This window comes from Metarhizium robertsii (assembly GCF_000187425.2).
Source record: "Metarhizium robertsii ARSEF 23 chromosome Unknown MAA_Scf_15, whole genome shotgun sequence".
Taxonomy (NCBI): domain Eukaryota; kingdom Fungi; phylum Ascomycota; class Sordariomycetes; order Hypocreales; family Clavicipitaceae; genus Metarhizium; species Metarhizium robertsii.
In genome coordinates this window covers 241,003-241,511 of record NW_011942155.1, presented here as the reverse complement: position 1 = coordinate 241,511, position 509 = coordinate 241,003, and the positions used below count along the sequence as shown (strand labels likewise).

At 58.0% G+C, this 509-nt stretch overlaps 1 protein-coding gene across 1 annotated transcript; it reads left to right on the top strand.

Annotated features, from left to right (window-relative positions):
- Positions 1-208: 208 nt before the first annotated feature.
- Positions 209-412, top strand: MAA_09105 (uncharacterized protein; the record flags this gene model as incomplete). The annotated part of the gene is made up of 1 exon (XM_007827103.2): positions 209-412. The coding sequence occupies one exon, from the start codon at positions 209-211 to the stop codon at positions 410-412; it is 204 nt and encodes a 67-aa protein (XP_007825294.2).
- Between the last annotated feature and the right edge of the window lie 97 nt (positions 413-509).

Here is a 509-nt window from a genome sequence, read left to right as displayed (position 1 = left end):
TCGTCGGAACTTTGCGGCGGCCCTGCCATCAGACGAGGCACGGGACGTCTCTTTGCCACCAAATTCAGCCCGCCTTCGGCGACTTCTGCTCCTGGAGCATTGTTCCCAGCCGGAATTGGCCACCAAGCTATCCGGCGAGTTGCTCGATTCATCCGTCGTGACGATCCAGAACAGATATTGATCTATGCCGATGATGCCTGCCTCAACAATGGACAACCCAACCCGAGGGCAGGATGGGCATTCGTGTTCAAGCCCGAGACTAACCAACCCACCGGCATTGTGTCTGGCCGCCTTGAGAAGAGAGGACCCTTCGGAGACGAATCAAGCCAAACCAGCAATCGGGCTGAGCTGCGAGCTGTCCTTGCTGCACTCCGGTTCCGGCACTGGCAAGGCGAGGGGTTTACGACATTAGTTTTCGCTGCTGACTCCGAATATGTCGCTGAAGGCGCCACGACGTGGATTCGTAGCTGGGTACGCATTGGGGGGAAAACGAGCACCGAAGCGGAGGT